The 15729-nt window shown below is 40.8% G+C and overlaps 1 protein-coding gene across 1 annotated transcript in view; it reads right to left on the reverse strand.

The window, feature by feature from the left end:
* Positions 1–7678: 7678 nt before the first annotated feature.
* Positions 7679–15729, reverse strand: part of KCNMB4 (potassium calcium-activated channel subfamily M regulatory beta subunit 4) — a 58308-nt gene continuing 50257 nt past the window's right edge. The window contains exon 3 of the mRNA XM_082742921.1: positions 7679–8206. Within this exon, the coding sequence (XP_082599047.1) occupies positions 8038–8206 (169 nt within the window). The 3' untranslated portion in view covers positions 7679–8037. The remainder of the gene's footprint in view (positions 8207–15729) is intronic.

A 15729-nucleotide genomic window follows, 5' to 3' on the forward strand; every position in this document is an offset into this window, starting at 1 on the left:
CCTCCATTCTGACCTCAGTTTGTACTTTCTAATTGACTAAGTGCTTTCCAGCTTATCTCTTAACTCAGGCAGAAGGTGGGGCAGATAAACACCTTGTGACGGGAACCCAAAGCACCCCTTTACGCAATAGGGACTGCCCTGATGCCAGCAAGACCCTGCGTGATTGACCCCAAGACAATGACTGACCGGACTTTTATTGCCCGCCTGCATGTACCCACTGACCTCTGTCCCATATTTTCCTTACATGACCTGGAAGTATTTTGAGAGCTCTGAAGACAGTCTTTGAGAGGCTCGTTCGCTGTCTTCCTGGTGTTGGTCTCACTGAAATGAATCCCTTTCTTGTTTCACCACCCCTTGTCTCTCTGCCTCTGGGTTTTGTCAGAGGCAAGAGGCAGAAGCTGGTCTGTTTGGGACCCCCAGGGCCAGGTGCTCTTGAACTCCGGGGCCCCAGTTACACCACCATGAAATGGAGTCAAAACAACAAAGGTTTGTCCAGATGGTTTATTTATGAATATGTAGAAAGGTTTGAGATACTTAAGTTGACCCAGGGTAAGACGATGCTAAAAAAGCTAACTTTTAAATTACAAAATGTCAGCTCAAGTTTTAAGTTCCCAAGGAAGAATTTTGATTGCCGATCACTTGGTTAAACCACAAAGCAGCATGGAGGTTTTAAAACAGTTGGAAACTTAACTGTCTGCAGTGGTTGTAAGACCCAGGCAGCCTCTCAAACAGACTCTGAATGAAGTCTGAATGTCTGGCACAGGAATGTGTGGAATGTCTTTTAACCTGTCCAAAGTGAGAGATTTACCCCCTTGGGATTAATCTTATCCTCAGTGATATAATTTGTTTTGACGAAATTATAACATTCCTTCTAACATAAAGTCTTTTCTGAGTTAAAACTGTTAAGAAGGTAAGACAAGAATTGCAGGGAAACTTAAGGCCTGTAAGGTCTTCGCAAGAGGGGGGCACATGGCTGGCTCAGTCGGTAGAACATGTGACTCTTGATCCCAGGGATGTAAGTTCAAGCCCCGCATTGGGTGTAGAGAGTACTTAAACATAAAATCTTAGGAAGGAAGGAAGAAGTTAGGAAGGAAGGGAGGAGAGGAGAAGAAAGAAAGAAAAAATAGGAGGCCACATCATTAAATTACTTGAAGCATAATTGGTAAGGCATATTGCTGACTCCCAGGAAAGCTCAAGCAGGTTTAACTATCTCAATTTTACATAAGGAACTGCTAAAGAAAGCACCAAACAAATGCAGGAGTCTAGAACATGTAACCACACAAAGAAATAGTGTTGGGTTTAGTGTCACGGGGAGGTAAGGGATGGCTATTTTATTTATGACCCTGAGGCCCTGAGCAAATCTAGTCTTCACCCACTGAGTTTCTTTCTTGACAGGGAGGACAGGTACAAATTGTACAAGGAACAGTATAATTTATGACGAGTCTTTTTAGTAGGTTTCAACTCCTTTGTTTACTCTTTTTAGAAGTTTTTACTCAAGCCTGGGTAAGGTTTGAATGTGTCAACATGAATCTTGAGGGACTCAGCCCTCAAAATTCTACCGATTTAGATATAATTTTTAGTCCATTGGAGTCCGGGATTTCACGAAGACCTTCAGTTTGGGTTTGATTTAGACACAGGGATACTGGTAAGTTAGTTTCCAAATTGGCTTTGGCTTGAGTCTGAATAGGGGAGTGCTGGCAATCTCAAGGAAGAGGTCTTCAAAGGAACACTTAATCCTGAAGACCCTTTTGCCTAATAGATTCTTCCAGTTAAATTAGCAGGTTAGTGTTACAAAGGATAAAGGAATATTCCTTGGTTAAAGTCCAAGGGTAAAAATTAGGATTATTTGAGCTCCCACCTCTGGAGAACTTTGTTGATGCTGAGGGAGAGAAGACACAATAATGCCAGGGCTTAAGGTTGGTATTGAAGTATTGGTTGCCAAAAAAAAAAAATTTGCAAAGCTGTCACTTAACATTTAAAGAAATTTCAACTTGTGAATTTGAACAGCTGACAATTCGGCTTATCCTCCGAGCACATTTATGGTTCATTCACTGTATTCTTTTCCCTTCCATTTTTCCACTAGCACCACTGTTATCCCATGCCTTTTTTCAAAGCTAACAACATCTACAGTCATCTTTCTCCAGAGTTTCTTTCCCACAATGCTTTCAGTAGTTGTATCTCCTAAAATACACTAGTTTATCCTCATTCTTGGGTCTCCAGAGTTCTATCAAAAATTGCCCCAAGGTATTAAAGATCTGGCAATGGGACTACTCCCAATTTCAGTCTTTGTTTATATGTTAACATCCCTATTTTTGACTTAAGGTTATTCACAGAAAGTGAGGAAAGAACAAGAGTCGCATACACTCCCTGGTCTACTCTTGGAAGTCATCTGCAGTCACTGGCGTGTCTATTCCTGAAGTCTCCGATGACTTCTTTTGGAAGCCTCTTCATGTCAGCCGCAAAAATGCAGACAGTTGGACTTTGCTCACTTTTTATTTTAAAGTGCCTAGCAAGTGAATAATGGTGTTCTTATCAACAGTTCTCTACTGTAATTCTGCTGGACTCCCGTTTCTTATGTTTATTCCATGTAATACCTCTAACCCATGCACTTTCTAACTGGTAATATTTCACCAAGAATAATTTAGAATTACAGCAAAGCCACTTCCTAATTCCTGACTTTCAGAAACAGTATGACAGAATAAATATCTGCAGTTAACAAGTGTTACGTGGAGGTGATTATTATTGTTGTCATTATGGACAAAAAGAATCAATAAACTTTGTTTCTCGTCTCAAAAGGTGGGGAGGTAAGGAAAAACCAGCGAGTGAGTGTCATACAATACATGATGAAATCTTACAATACACGCTAGAATTTTAGAACAATAGAGTTATGTACAAACTGCGATGGGATCACAGTGGGGGGAGTGATTAATTTCGCAGGTAAGGATGCAGGGACTAGGTTGGGACTTGAAGGTAAGGTAGAATTTCCCCAAGACATATAAGGAACAACATGTACGAAGAACATATTGGATCCTGGGAGCATTCATTCATTTATCCATCCAATAAATATTTATTTAGCACCTTATTGTGTCAGGCACTGTGCCAATGATGGAAAAAGAAATCCCACCACCATTCCACCTTCATGGAGCTTATCATCTAATGGGAGAGATAATAGACAAGAAAATACTTATATAAGTAGAAGCAGCAATAAGTACTACAAAGGAAGAAAGCAGGATAAAGAGGAAAATGACAAAAGAAACCTGCTTACGCTGGATGGGTAAGGAAGGCTTCTAGGAAGAGTCAATATTTACGCTCAGACCTAATGGATAAGAAGAAACAGATATGCAAAAACAGTGAGGAGAGTCATCCATGGCACAGGACTACATACATACAGACCCTGAGAAGAGTGTGATGCATCTGGACTGGAGGGCACGGGATGTGAATGTTGAGCTATTAGGAAAAGGGTTTTATATGATTTGGTGTATTTCAGCTAATTTTTTCAAAAGGACTAATTATCTGAGCCAGGTAAATGATTCCCTATCCATGTTGTCTGATCATATTTTGTCCCATTACTTATTCTGCCATTGCATCGTCTGCCCGTCACTGAGCTTGAGACAAAGACCTGAAGGCATCGGAGCTCTTACAACATACGTTCAGAGCATGGAACAGTAAGGGCAGGAGGTACTAGATTTGGGAATCACCAGATGAGACCATTTAGAGAAAGGCCTTGTAAATGATCTCCCCATCATGACAAAAATCAAAAATATGACATTGTCGCCAAGCAGGTCATAGCAAGAAAACAGAGACTGCTGGATGGAAAACTAGAGACACTCGTTATGCCCTGATCAAACATTGGGCAAACCCGTCACCCGCAGCAACTCAGGAGGCAGGCCCGCAGCAGTGGGGAAGGTGGTAAGGAAAAAGCAGTGATGAGGTGCATTGGCAGCTTCTGGCTGTCTTTTTTAGTAAAGTACCAAGGAAAATAGTTGAGTGAGACAAGAAGAACTAGTCTACGAGGAGGACAACAGGAGGAGTTGTGCCTACTTCCTGCAGCCCATGGTTTCTGGACCCCAAACCGCAGGAAATAAATGATTGTGCAGAACCTTTCTCAACGGTCTCCATTAACTACCATTGGCCAGGCAATGGCAGTAGCTCAACAGATCAGATACAGGGCGTGGCAGACCCACCTCATCTCGTTCCAGAAAGCCTCAAGGTGCCTGCCATTAAACTGAGGATTAGAAGTACAACCAGAGACTAAAATGCTGTTGGCTTAAGAACTATTGACAAGAGCCGACTTTGGGTGTGGTTATTACACATGAACTAACTGGAAGCAAATAGAACAGAAACCTACTGTATTTCTGATGAAATTTGATCACTTCTGTTGTGGGCACCCCTGAGATGGACCCGCTAACCCAAAATTTGGTTTGGATGTCAAGACTAATAATCACACACACATCGAGAGGGTACGAAAAGGTTTATTGTTCATGTGTTTGTGGGGAGAGCAGGGCAGTCCCCTCCCGGGTCCAAAAAATGAATTGACCAGTTAGGCTTTTATTGTTCTTAGGGTGTGAGGCTGGAGAAAGGGTTCCTGCTTTCAGGCCAAGCTTGTGTGGTCTGAACTTCCCACTGGGCCAAAGAAGGAGGCCTCCAGCCTTTCTAAGCAGCTTGCCCAGAAGTGGAACACAGAGGGTCAGAGGTGTAAGGAGGCACGAGAGCTGTTGGCCATCACACATTAAAAAATGGAGTCAACCTCTTCATCACAGCCAAATAAATTATAATCCTGATCAATATAAGCCTACGATTGCTCAATACCTAAGGAACACTAGTATGCGTCAGCAGCAGGAGCCTGAAAAAGCTGTAATAAACCCCAAAAGTTTCAGATATGGATGGGAGTTTGATGAGCAAGAATTTCCTAGAGGTCGAACCGGGACCCCAGAGGACAAACGACAAGTTTTTCCAAGAGGGCAGATTCAAGGTTTAACCGAAGACCTTATCTCCTGCTAGGGGCGAAGGATCTTTGTAAGCCCTGCTCAGGCTTTCATCATGGTGTGGGGCATTGACAACTAACCATCATTCCTGTCCTTTACTTGAGTAGTCTTGGGTGCCTGGGTGGCTCAGTCAGTTAAGCATCTGCCTTCGGCTCAGGTCATGATCTCAGGGTCCTGGGATCGAGCCCTGCATTGGCCTCCCTGCTGGGCTGGGGAGTCTGTTTCTCCCTCAGCCCCTCCCCTTGTTTGTAGAATTGCTTTCTCTCTCAAACAAACAAACAAACAAACAAAATATTTAGTGCTCTTTCTACCCCTTTCCTTTTATTGTTATTCATTTTTTTTAAGATTTTATTTATTTGATAGGGAGAAAGAGATCACAAGTAGGCAGAGAGGCCAGCAGAGAGAGAGGGAAAAGCAGGCTCCCCGCTGAGCAGAGAGCCGGATGCGGGGCTCGATCCCAGGACCCTGAGATCATGACCTGAGCCGAAGGCAGAAGCTTAACCTGCTGAGCCTCTCAGGCGCCCCTTCCCCTTTCCTTTTATAAACAGAACTCTTCTCCTGGAGATTTAGTGGAACATATGCCCATCTAGCGCAAGAGAACATGTCCCCGTCTCCCTTGAAGCTAGGTATAGCTATGTGGTAAGTACTCACGAATAACTGTGAGCGAAAGTGATGGGTGAAATTTCCTTAAAAAGAAATAGCTTGCTCCCAACTTCCTCTCTTTCCCAGGCTGCAAAGTGGGTGTGATTCTTTGAGCCAATTTTGACCGTGGAATGAACACCAGCCTTGGTAATAAAAGAACAGCAAGATAGATGAATCCTGAGGCCCTCCATTACCGTCTGAAATGGAGCTGCCTGGCCCGCCCTGGACTTCCTGCCACCTCTGAACTGCTGTGTGGGGAAGAAAGAACGTCTTCCACGAGCCGCCGTATTTTGGGGTCTCTGTCACAGCAGCTTCGACCATTTCCTCACTTGTACAAAAAAAAAGTGAATTAAAGCATTAAGAAATCAGGCTTCTTTACCTTTTTCTGATCTTAAAAATGGCCTTTCCTTATTCCTCTGGATTTTAGCTTTAAGGACAAGTATAAAGAGACTCAAACGTAAATAGCTAGAATCAAGTAAGACCTTAAAGCTACAGGTGACCTCAGGAATTCAGCGTGTTTCTCCTCTTTTCCAAAAGCCAACATACAGGATACAGGATACTGGTATGTATACTCCTTGAGTCAAAAGAGGCCTTCATTAACATAAACCTGTGAGTGTTCACACAGATACATGAAAACTCAGATCAGTAGACATCCATTTCCCTTTTTCCCAACACATCACATATATCCCTGCACTATTTTGATCTATTCTCTGTAATTAATTAATCAGAGGTTATTGGATTAAGATATAATAGCTAGAGTAGACTTCCTCTTCCACTATGTGGTGCAAAGATGATGATATTCTCAGGTTCCAATTCTCAAATAACAGTGTTTCCTAAGGGCTCACGGTGTTGCTAAGACAATGCGGATGCTGCAAGAGAAAGCCGGCACAGAAGTCAAGGGACCAGAGCCACCTGAAAGGTCATCATCGACAGCATGCTCAAGGCCTTTTTCACGAGGTTAGAAAAAAGGATCATACTCGTCCAGCACCCTTCCATAGGAGACTAGGCTGCTCTCAGTGACTTGTGTTCTAAAATTAAGGAAACAGCAGGATGTGAATGAAAAGTCAGGAGATTGTCATTCCTCTAATATGTCTTTCTTAGAGCCCTGAGCAAGTGCTGTCCTTAAGTTGCCTTTATTCTAACAGAAGCATGTTGGAAGACTAAGAGAAGAAATCGGGTTGTCAGTTGTTCCTTCACTAAAAGTGGACCTCTCCTCTAACAGAGGTTTGATTCTACCTGGTGAATACTTGGGTTAGTGTGATATTCACGGAGACCTGGAACTGATGTTTGGAATCTGAGTTTATGGACCGATGGAAAGCAGTATGGTCTCTTCCATGAACTTCTGAGAAAGGTGCAAGCAGCTCAGGGATGGCAGGGGTGGGCGCCAGGGTAAGTCTCCGGGTCCGGCCAAGCCAACTGACCCTACTGCCGTAACGTTCTCATTTTAATACCGACAACATCAAGGGCGAGAACAAAGAAAATAAAAACAAAATACTTGAACGGATTTTGAATATTTCTTTCTGGCCTCAAAGAAGAAAGGAACAAAAACGGCAGCTGAAAAGTAAGTGTCCTTCACATCATGTACATTCGGCTGCGCCAAGAGAAAAATCCAACAAACACAACAGGGACACGGAACTAAAGGGGCACAGAGCTAGGGAAGACCTTGTTCAGAACTGTCTCTCTCTCTTAAGAAATAATCGGGTGACAAATAATGGGGAGCCAAAGGCAAGTGTTGGAGGAGAGGTTTTTCCCAATCTTTGAGGATCCCTTGATGAAGAGTCATGGAAATGACTGAAGACGGAGTTGACAGTGCACTTCTCATTTTTCAAGCAGGAGTCAAAAGGTAGTCTTTAACAGTGGGAAGTGGGGATCGTACTGTGAGATCAAGACTTGTGCGGGGTTCCTTATCTCTAAGTACAAGCTGAATCTAGCAGAATCAAATGAAGCCCACGATACCCTTTTTTTAAACCCTGGTGTTCCAAGCATAAAAAAGGAAATTAAAACAAAACAAAACAAACAAACAAACAAAAACAAACCAAAAAACCCCAAACCACAGACCACTCTATTTTAATATTTTTAGGCAGCATAAATCATAATGGTTTGTATACTACACTGTACAATTATATACTGTTACTTTCCAAAGAAAATTAACTTCTTATAGAGTTTTCTGAAATGGCTACTCCATTAGGTTAAGAGCTTGACCCCTTAGCCATCGCTACGACACATGGCATACAATCTATGCGGTCCCAAGTCTTCCAGCTGTGCCTGTTTCCGCTGCCATTGAGGCTGGAGCCTCTCAGAGACCTCGCATAGCCCCTTCCATCTCCTGCGCCAGGAAGCAGGCTCTACAGGGAGATGTGTGCCGATGGGTGCAGCTTCTGGGCTTTGCTTCCCATGAGACTTCTCCCCTCTACGAGAACTTGCGCTTCTTCATGGCTTCTGCTTTCACTGCCAGGCTCTTGGCGCAGATGGTCAGGACCACAATGAGAACACCCACCACAAATGTCACCACGGGCCAGAGGAAGCAATGCAGGAGGACAATCTCGTCATGCGTGCGATGCAGGAGCACATCATCTGGTCTGCAAGACAGTGGAGAATGGGAAAGAAAGGAAGAGGGGTCAACTGCCTGGGCACAGCAAAACTCTGCAACCTGAAGCCCAACTTTCTTTCAAGCCCAAAGGGAACAATCATCACCGAAAGTGAAGACCTCGCTCTGGCTATAAATATCGTACTTTGAGGTTCAGATCCGTGACGGAAAGTTCGGAGGTCTTGAATCAAGCCATGGGTGCAAATTCACATATTATTTTATAAGATAATTTACATGTTGTGAAAGGTCAAAAGTGTAGCAATCTTTTAGGTTATTATTTTCCTCCATTCTAAGTTGCTGAACATATTCCATTTTCTCACTCACCCTTTAATGTCTGCTGGTCAAAGTGGCGTGAATCAGTTACTTGTGGGTTGACACTCTCAAACCCAAATTAGACCTCGGCAGGACCCAAATGATTATAATTCACAAAAAGAGTCAGTGAAAGTCACTGTTTGAATCTCATCAGAAAGATCTATCATGTAGCCTTCAGGTCAACTCAACTCCTTTATGGGAAGGTTTTTATTAATGAACAGACAAGTGAATGTTTAGATTTAATGCATTTTTCCATGCTTCTGGGGGGGGCGGGGAGGATTAGCACTCATTTTAAACCACTGACCACTTTCTTAATAAAGTTTGCAAAGTCTTAGCAATGTATTTCTATCTTATCAATGCAGGGCTCTATTTTCAATTCCAGCACTGGTCTCCTTCTCAGGAAGTGAAGATGAGATGCATTCCATAAGCCATGATCTCTCATCTTCAGCCATTAGAGAGAGAGCCTGGGAATTCAGCCTTCATACAAAAGTTTTACTTTTTGCAAGCCATTTCCATGTCATCCCCAGGAAAGTTTGTTCTATTATACCAGAGCAGCAGTGCTTCCTCCAGGCAAGGAAGAAGATGATGCGGAATGATTAGTCCAGTTGCCCTCAGAACATCAGAAGCTTTAGAGTACAAGGGCAGTGCATTTGGCAAAGAAATGCATTCTTGAGGAGCTCTCAGTAATCATCACTGTCATAATGCAAAACCTATTCTTCCAGAAGACTGACAAAGAATGTTGGATATTTCTCTTCTATCTATAATGCAGCCATCATGTGGCGCTAACAAAAACAGTTCTGCAGATTCACTTTGGAATTACAAAATCCTTGCCTTTTTGTGCATCATTTCAGATTTTGCCCATACTTTTACTGATGCTTTATTTCATATGATTTCTTTCTTTTTTTTTTAAGATTTTATTTATTTATTTGACAGAGATCACAAGGAGGCAGAGAGGCAGGCGGGGGCGGGGGGTGGTGCGCAGAAGCAGGCTCCCTGCTGAGCAGAGAGCCAGATGCGGGGCTCAATCCCAGGACCAGGGGATCATGACCTGAGCTGAAGGCAGAGGCTTTAACCCACTGAGCCACCCAGGCACCCCTATTTCATATGATTTCAATTAAAATTCGTACTAAATGAATGCAGAGCCATTGTAACAGTTAAGCCAAAAGCATCCCAGCTTGCAGAAGTTACTCTTTTTTCTGAATTCCTGTAGCAACCCACTGTCTTTAAGACGTGTACTATCATTCATTTGTGATATATTTTAATACAATTTCATTTTCTCTTGTAAGGCCCTTGACTTCGTCATTGCCCATTATTCTACAGAGAGATGTTGCTAAATAACCACTTGCTCTTGATGATGGGAAACTGTCCCTACTGCAGCTTGTTATCTATGCAAAATTTCAAGAAACTTCAAGCTCTAGGTCCAAATATAGTTAGGGTACAATATAGTTGAGGTCATATTTTATAGTCTTTGAAATCCCAACCTCTGACCCTGGCACAATTCTTTTCCCAGCTGGGAGAACTCAAGACTGTCAGCTGCCTCAACCCAAGCGTGCAAAGGAGAGTAAAAGCTGTCTTGGTTTCAGATGTCACATTTGGGTCTTTAATCCATTTTGAGTTTATTTTTGTGTATAATGTAAGAAAAAGGTCTGGTTTCCTTCTTTGGCATGTTAGCTGTCCAGGTTTCTCAGCACTATTTGTTGAAGAGACTTTTGTTCATTGCCTATTGCCTCTTTTGCCATAGATTAATTGACAATAAGATTATTTCTGGCCTCTCTCTTCTCTTCCGTTGACCCATGTGTCTATTATTGAGCCAGTACCATACGGTTTTGATTAGTATAGCTTTGTAGTATAGCACACATCCTGAAATCTGGAATCGTGATACTTCTAGCTTTATTCTGGATTTCTTTTAATTTTTAATTTTTTTATATTTAAAATTTTTTAAAGAATGATTTTATTTATTTTTCGACAGAGAGAGAATGATCACAAGTAGGCAGAGAGGCAATCGGTTGGGGGGTGAGGGAGAAGTAGGCCCCCTGCTGAGCAGAGAGCCCAACATGGGGCTCAATCCCAGGACCCTGAGATCATGACCTGAGCTGAAGGCAGAGCTTTAACCCACTGAGCCACCCAGGCACCCCTATTCTGGATTTCTTAAGATCGCTCTGACTACATCAAAATAAAAAGCTTTTTGCAAAGGAAGCCATCAACAAAACAAAAAGGCAATATATACTGAATGGGAGAAGATATTTTCTAATGGCATATTCAATAGGGCTTACTATAGCAAATATATAAAGAACTTATACAAAATATGTGAAGAACTCAACACAATATTTTACACACACACACACACATACACACACACACACACAATATTATATGGCCATAAAATATAGGAGATCTTACCATTTGCAACAACGTGGATGGGTTTTATGCTAAGTGAAATAAGTGAGACAAAGACAAATACTATATGGTTTTACTTATATCTGAAATCTATAAAACAAAAAAAAAAAGCATAAATAAAATCAGGCCTACAAACACAGAAAACAAATGGATGGTTGCCAGAGGGGAGGGGCAGGGAGGATGAGCAAAATGGGTAAAGGGGAGTAGGTGGTATAGACTTCCAGGTAGGGAATGAGCAAAGGCATGGGAATGAAAGGCATAGTGAGGGGATATAGTCAATGGTATTGTGATGGTGTTGTATGGGGGCAGATGGGAGCTACACTTGTGCTGAGCCTAATGTATAGAGCTTTGAATCACTGTACTGTACATCTGAAACTAACGTAACAGCATATGTCAGCTATACTCAAATGGAAACTAAACTGTACTATGACTAATTTTTTTAAAAAGTTGTCTTGGGATGGCCTTCCTCCCTCCCTTCCTGCCTACCCTCCATTCTTCTCCCCTTCATTCTTAAGGGTGATGGTGCACAATAATGTGAACGTACTTAATACAAGAGAACTGGACACTTACAAATGGTTCAAATGGTAAAAAAAAAAAAAAAAAGAGGGGGGACGTGGATTCTTAACACTATTTTAGTTAATTTGCATATAATTTCCATAAGTGTTTTGCAGTTAATTTTCCAGTAAAATACTTCAGTGAGTATCCTCTTTTGTGTTCCTTTTCTAGTGTCGATATTGAATCCTTTACCACAATAGCATACAGTTGAGTCAGGAAAGTAGATGAGCGTGGATGGATGAGGGTGGTTGAACCACTATGCATATTCTCTGAAACATTTAATTAAAAAAGGGAAAAAGGAGTGAAAATAACGGAAAATGCTGGACCCAGATATTTGTTTTATTTTGGAAACTTCTTGGCATTCTTTAAAAGCACTTGAGGCAAAATTTTATTTTAATATTTCAAATGACAAAACATGATTCACTTGAGATAGCTATGTTGAATGTGTAATAGCTTCAAAAGCATTCTTTGAGGCAGAGATAGCATATAAAAATGCTCACATTTCTTTCAAAATAATTAATGTCTCTTTCCAGTTCATACAGTTCTAAGATTTCCCCATTTTATCCTTCAATGGGAAGGAAGGGTGGCAGAATGTGCCCCTTTGCCATAAGGAATATTTTGAGCTGACGGCAACTGAGAAGATACAAGAAAAGCTTTTAGGGCGACTGGACGGCTCACTCAGTTAAGTGGCTAACTCTTGCTTTTGGCTCATGTCATGATCTCATGGTCCTAAAATGGAGCCCTGCATTGGGCTCCGTGCTCAGCCAGGAGTCTGCTTATTTCCCTCTCTCTGCGCCTACCCCGACTTTCACTCTCTCTCTAAAATAAATCTAAAAAGAAAGAAAGAGAGGAAGAGAAAAAAAAAAAAGAAAGAAAAGAAAAAAGAAGAGGAAAAGAAACGAAAAAGGAAAGGAAAGGAAAGGAAAAGCTCTCCTATTTGCCTAAAAGCGGGACAGAAATTTTTAAAGGTGTCCCTCTTCCTCTCTCTTCCAGGAAGGACAAAAGTTAATCATCGGAGACAATTCTAGACCTTAATTAGTCCAGGAACAGCATCAGATGAACTATATAACAAACTTTTCTAACTAGCTCTTACCTTCCATTAGTTCCCACCATATGTTTACCTTCCTACGATTTGCTGCCCTAGAAACTCAAAAGTCCTTTTCCTCTATCTTGTCATTTCTCTAGAAATGTACATCTTTTCCTTAAAGATGTTACATAAGCCCAGTTCCTTTTTTTAATTAATTTTTTATTATTATGTTAACCGACAGAGTACATCATTAGTTTTTGATGTAGTGTTCAACAATTCATTAGTTGCGTGTAACACCCAGGGCTCATAACCACATGTGACCTTCTTAACGCCCATCACCCAAGTTCTAATGACCTCTCTGAGTTTTACATCACTGAGAACTTCCACGTGGAACCAAAATGCACTTGTTAATAAATGTCTGTTCTTCTCTTGTTAGCCTGTCTTTTATCTGTCTAATTTACAGAGCCCAGACTATGAATCTGAGAAGGGTGGAGGGAATAGTTTTTCTTCCCTGTCAGGAAAAATGGATTTCACTGGGGATAAAAATATATGTTTATAAAAAATAAAAAGTTAAAAAAAAAAAAAAAAAAGAATAAATGTTCCAGTTTCACTACAAAAAAAAAAAAAAAAAAAAAAAGGATTTCACTGCACAGGAATGCTTCACTTCATTATTCAGTTAATAGGATTTACCGAGATTATCTCTAAAGTGATCCTTGTGACACAATTAAAGTCTGGTTCATTCAAACTAGGACTTCAGTGTCTTAATTTAAAGCACTCCCCTACCTAAGTTTCCTCCAATTTGATCAGGCAACTCTGCTTTTAGAATTCAGTTTTCCATAATTCTATAATGGTAGGACTAAAGGGGAACTTAAAAAAAAAATTTACTATTTTCAGGGTGTTTGAATGGCTCAGTTGGTTAAGCATCTGACTCCTGATTTCAGCTCAGGTCTTGATCTCAGGGTCTTGAGATTGAGCCCTGTGCTGGGCTCCATGCTCAGCATGGAGCCTGCTTAAGATTCTCTCTCCCTCCCCTTTTACTCCTCCTCCAGTCTCTAAAAAAATTACTTTTGCAATATTTGGCAAACTGGATAAATGGCCGGATGAGATCTGCATATCATATGGAGTCTAATCAGGATGGTGATGAGGAGGTACGCACTATACAAAAAAAGAGTGTGATCACTCTGCATTTGCGGACTTCAAAAAAGTAAACATGGGATTTATTTTGGGGTATGTAGAAACGCTAATGGAAAGCACTTTTAAATCGGCCGGGGCGGGGGGGGGGGGGGTTACAAGTATAGTCAATGGGGCAGAGAAAGTGTTGTAAGTACCCTTAGAAATACTTTCCTAAGGGCTGGCCCTACCCTGAGTTGAGGTTTGAAAGTATGTTGTAGGTATATAATTAAATAGTTAGCATTTATTAAGTCCTTAACTTAATTTATTAAGTCTTATGTCCAGGTTATTTTCTTGGCCTCCACATACTTTTGAGAAGTTAAGGACTATCCTCCAGGTGCTCTGGTAGGACATTTAATCTCACTTGGTCCTTAAAATAACCCAATAATGGAAAATTTTTTAATTGTCATGTTACAATCAAAGAAACTGAGGCAAAGAAAGATAGAGTTCACTCAAGATTACCGCATAAAATAATAACACAGTGTTTTGATATCCTATCTGTGTGACTTTTTAAACCTGTACCATTTGCCCCTTGGCCAGCTTTTCTCAACTCTGAACCACTTCTGGTGTTTTCTGAAATGCAACTTCCTGAATTTCAAGTCCTGGTTGACTGCATCAGAAAATGAGTTTGTGGGATCCAGACAGCTGCATTTTTGAGAAACTCCTGGAGAATTCCAATATATAATCAGGTTTAGGAGGTACTGTGTAAAGCTTGAATAGTCAAAACAAAACAAAACAAAACAAAACTGGTGTGAAACATCAAAAGCTACTTAGCTGGCTATTTCTGAAACTGTCTGATTAAGTTTTGTGTCCAGGTTATTTTCTTGGCCTCCACATACTTTAGGGAAGATGCCATCATAAAGTTGTCCTGGGTTAAGACAGGAGGAGAGAAGGGGTGGGGAGTAAATAGGGTAGGGTAGAAACTAGAAGATACCCCACAGATTAACAGCAATGTACCAGATAAAAAAGACAAAGATTAGGTGTATATCATCCTAAATATAAAAAATACATTCCCTTTGACTTTGTCTCATCAAATAAGATTTCCTCCAACTCCCAATACCTGTTCCGTTGGCTGACAGGGAGAGAAAATGGTGACCCCTTTTTTTAATGGGATGGAACGTTTCTTAAATGTATCTCGAAGTTCATGTTAAAATCTGAACTACATAATAAGTTACTAGTATCCCATAATGATAACTGTACCAGTGAAAAGATGATCTACTTCCAAGTATTTTCTCAATAAGATCCTATAGAAAGTAGAAACCTTTTTTTTTTTTTAAGATTTATTTATTTTAGAGAGAGAGAGAGAGAGTGCACACATGTGCTGGATCTCATAACCCTAAGACTATGACCTGAGCCAAAACTAGGAGTCAGCCACTTAACCAACTAAGCCACCAGTGTGTCCCAAAAGTAGAAATCTTTTTAGATTTATTATCACAACAACTTTTTGCTTATCTGAGCAGAGAATTTTCCTTTTTAGATAGGCTGCTAGATAGTTCAAATTTTGGCGTGCCTTAGCAAGATTATATAACTTTTTTGTGCTAGCCAGACCCCTTATTTTTTCACATTTCTAATTTATTTTATCTTGCTAAATTCTATCAATCTTTAGAGCACTCCTTAAGACCTTCTTAGAGTAGTAGCAATTACCTACATTTACATATCATGTATTCAATAAACTTTGGAAAGTTTTTTAGTGGTCAGCCTCATCCATATTTCTATGGGAAAGAATACAGCACATCATTACAGGACTTTGTGCTTGTGTATTTTGTGGAAATCTTAAAGCCTACAAAGGCTTCATCATATCCAGTCATAATACAATTCTGCAGGCATAATGTCAGTCCAACATGCCAGGCCTCTGGTAGAGCAGCACAGTCAGATGACATAAAAATGTCATGATTTCATCCTCCAAACCTTTTGAATATGTCCTCTCTATTCCTTCTCTAAACATCGTCTATTATTTATAACACGACCTACTTTTAAAAAGAATCTTAAATAGATAATAAAAACAAAAGGCTTAAGTAAAACAAAACTCTTCAACCAACAGTAAAGAGCTAATA

This window comes from Mustela nivalis, assembly GCF_964662115.1.
Source record: "Mustela nivalis genome assembly, chromosome: 7".
Lineage (NCBI taxonomy): Eukaryota > Metazoa > Chordata > Mammalia > Carnivora > Mustelidae > Mustela > Mustela nivalis.